The sequence below is a fragment of the Octopus bimaculoides genome, chromosome 19 (assembly GCF_001194135.2).
Source record: "Octopus bimaculoides isolate UCB-OBI-ISO-001 chromosome 19, ASM119413v2, whole genome shotgun sequence".
Classification (NCBI taxonomy): Eukaryota; Metazoa; Mollusca; class Cephalopoda; order Octopoda; family Octopodidae; genus Octopus; species Octopus bimaculoides.
This window is the reverse complement of record NC_068999.1, coordinates 52,328,183-52,329,339: the sequence shown is the minus strand read 5'-3', so window position 1 is coordinate 52,329,339 and position 1,157 is coordinate 52,328,183. Positions and strand designations below refer to the sequence as shown.

Genomic DNA, 1,157 nt, shown 5'->3' with positions numbered 1-1,157 from the left:
TTGCTTCCCAACCACATGGTCTTGGGTTCAGTCCCAATGCGTGGCACTTTGGGCAGGCGTCTTCTACTATAACCAAACCCTTGTGAGTGGATTTGGGAGACAGAAACTAAAAGAAGTTTATCGTGTGTGTGTGTGTGTGTATATATCTATATTTATATATATATATGTATATATAGTGTCTCCCAGTTTGTCACTGTGTGTTTACATCTATAATGGAATGGAAGGTTTATGATACCTGTGGAGTATCTCCTTTTCCCATTGTAATTATTTTTGTAGCTTCAAGGATCTGAAACACGTAGAAGTTCACAAGTGGAGTACAGTTCAATAGCTGTTTATTTACAGAGTTCTCGGTCATGTGGTTCGCTCTCAGAGACCATCTTCATGGCAGCATGTGGTTTGTTATAGCTCTGTACACTTGAGGTTCATTACCTCTGGAGATAAGCATGCGGAGTTAGAGCAGGACAAGGGTCCGCTGTGAGCTGCTGGTTTCACAGTGTTTCTCAGCGTAAGCGCGAGAAGGAATGAGAGAGAGAATGTCTTATTCTCCAGCTTAATTACTGGTTGCTGGCAAGAGCCTCATTGTCGTCTCACACATGGCAAATGGTTGCAGGTGAGATCTCGTTCTTGTCTCGGACATGGTAATGGCTACCAGCAAGATCTCATTGAAAATGGCACTGGCTTCTTGTGCCTCACTACAGGGGCTGCCCTCTGTGAACACTAGTGTGAAATTAGAATGACTGGAGCAGGCACAAGAAAAGAGCAAAGATGGTAACCGATCGCAAACAAGATGTGATACATCAAGAGGAAATAATTACAAGCAATATAAAAGGAGCATGCACAAAATGGCAAAACATTGGAATTATTCAGCACACTAGAAAACAATTGTCTGTCACAGGAGAAAAGGTTGTTAGATGTAAATAGTTGTGGTGAGTTTTTGGGGCCAATGCACAGTGCAGCCTGTCCTGGTGACATAGAGTTTGTTTGTGTTAGGTCGTGGCGACGAAGGTGAAAGTGATGGTGTGGTCAAAGGTGGGTGTGTAGGTGGTTGTAAAGGATCAAAAGTGGGCATGGCTGGGGTGTTGTTGACAGGTGTGGGCACCTCAAAATGTGCCTTTTTAAGCCTGTCGACTGACACGGTCTCTGCCCGACCATTGATG

General features: G+C 44.0%; 1 protein-coding gene across 1 annotated transcript in view; it reads left to right on the top strand.

Moving 5' to 3' along the window:
• The first annotated feature begins 765 nt into the window (after positions 1–765).
• Positions 766–1,157, top strand: part of LOC106878177 (proteasome adapter and scaffold protein ECM29) — a 63,326-nt gene continuing 62,934 nt past the window's right edge. The window contains exon 1 of the mRNA XM_052974721.1: positions 766–903. Coding sequence (XP_052830681.1) covers positions 766–903 — 138 coding nt within the window. The remainder of the gene's footprint in view (positions 904–1,157) is intronic.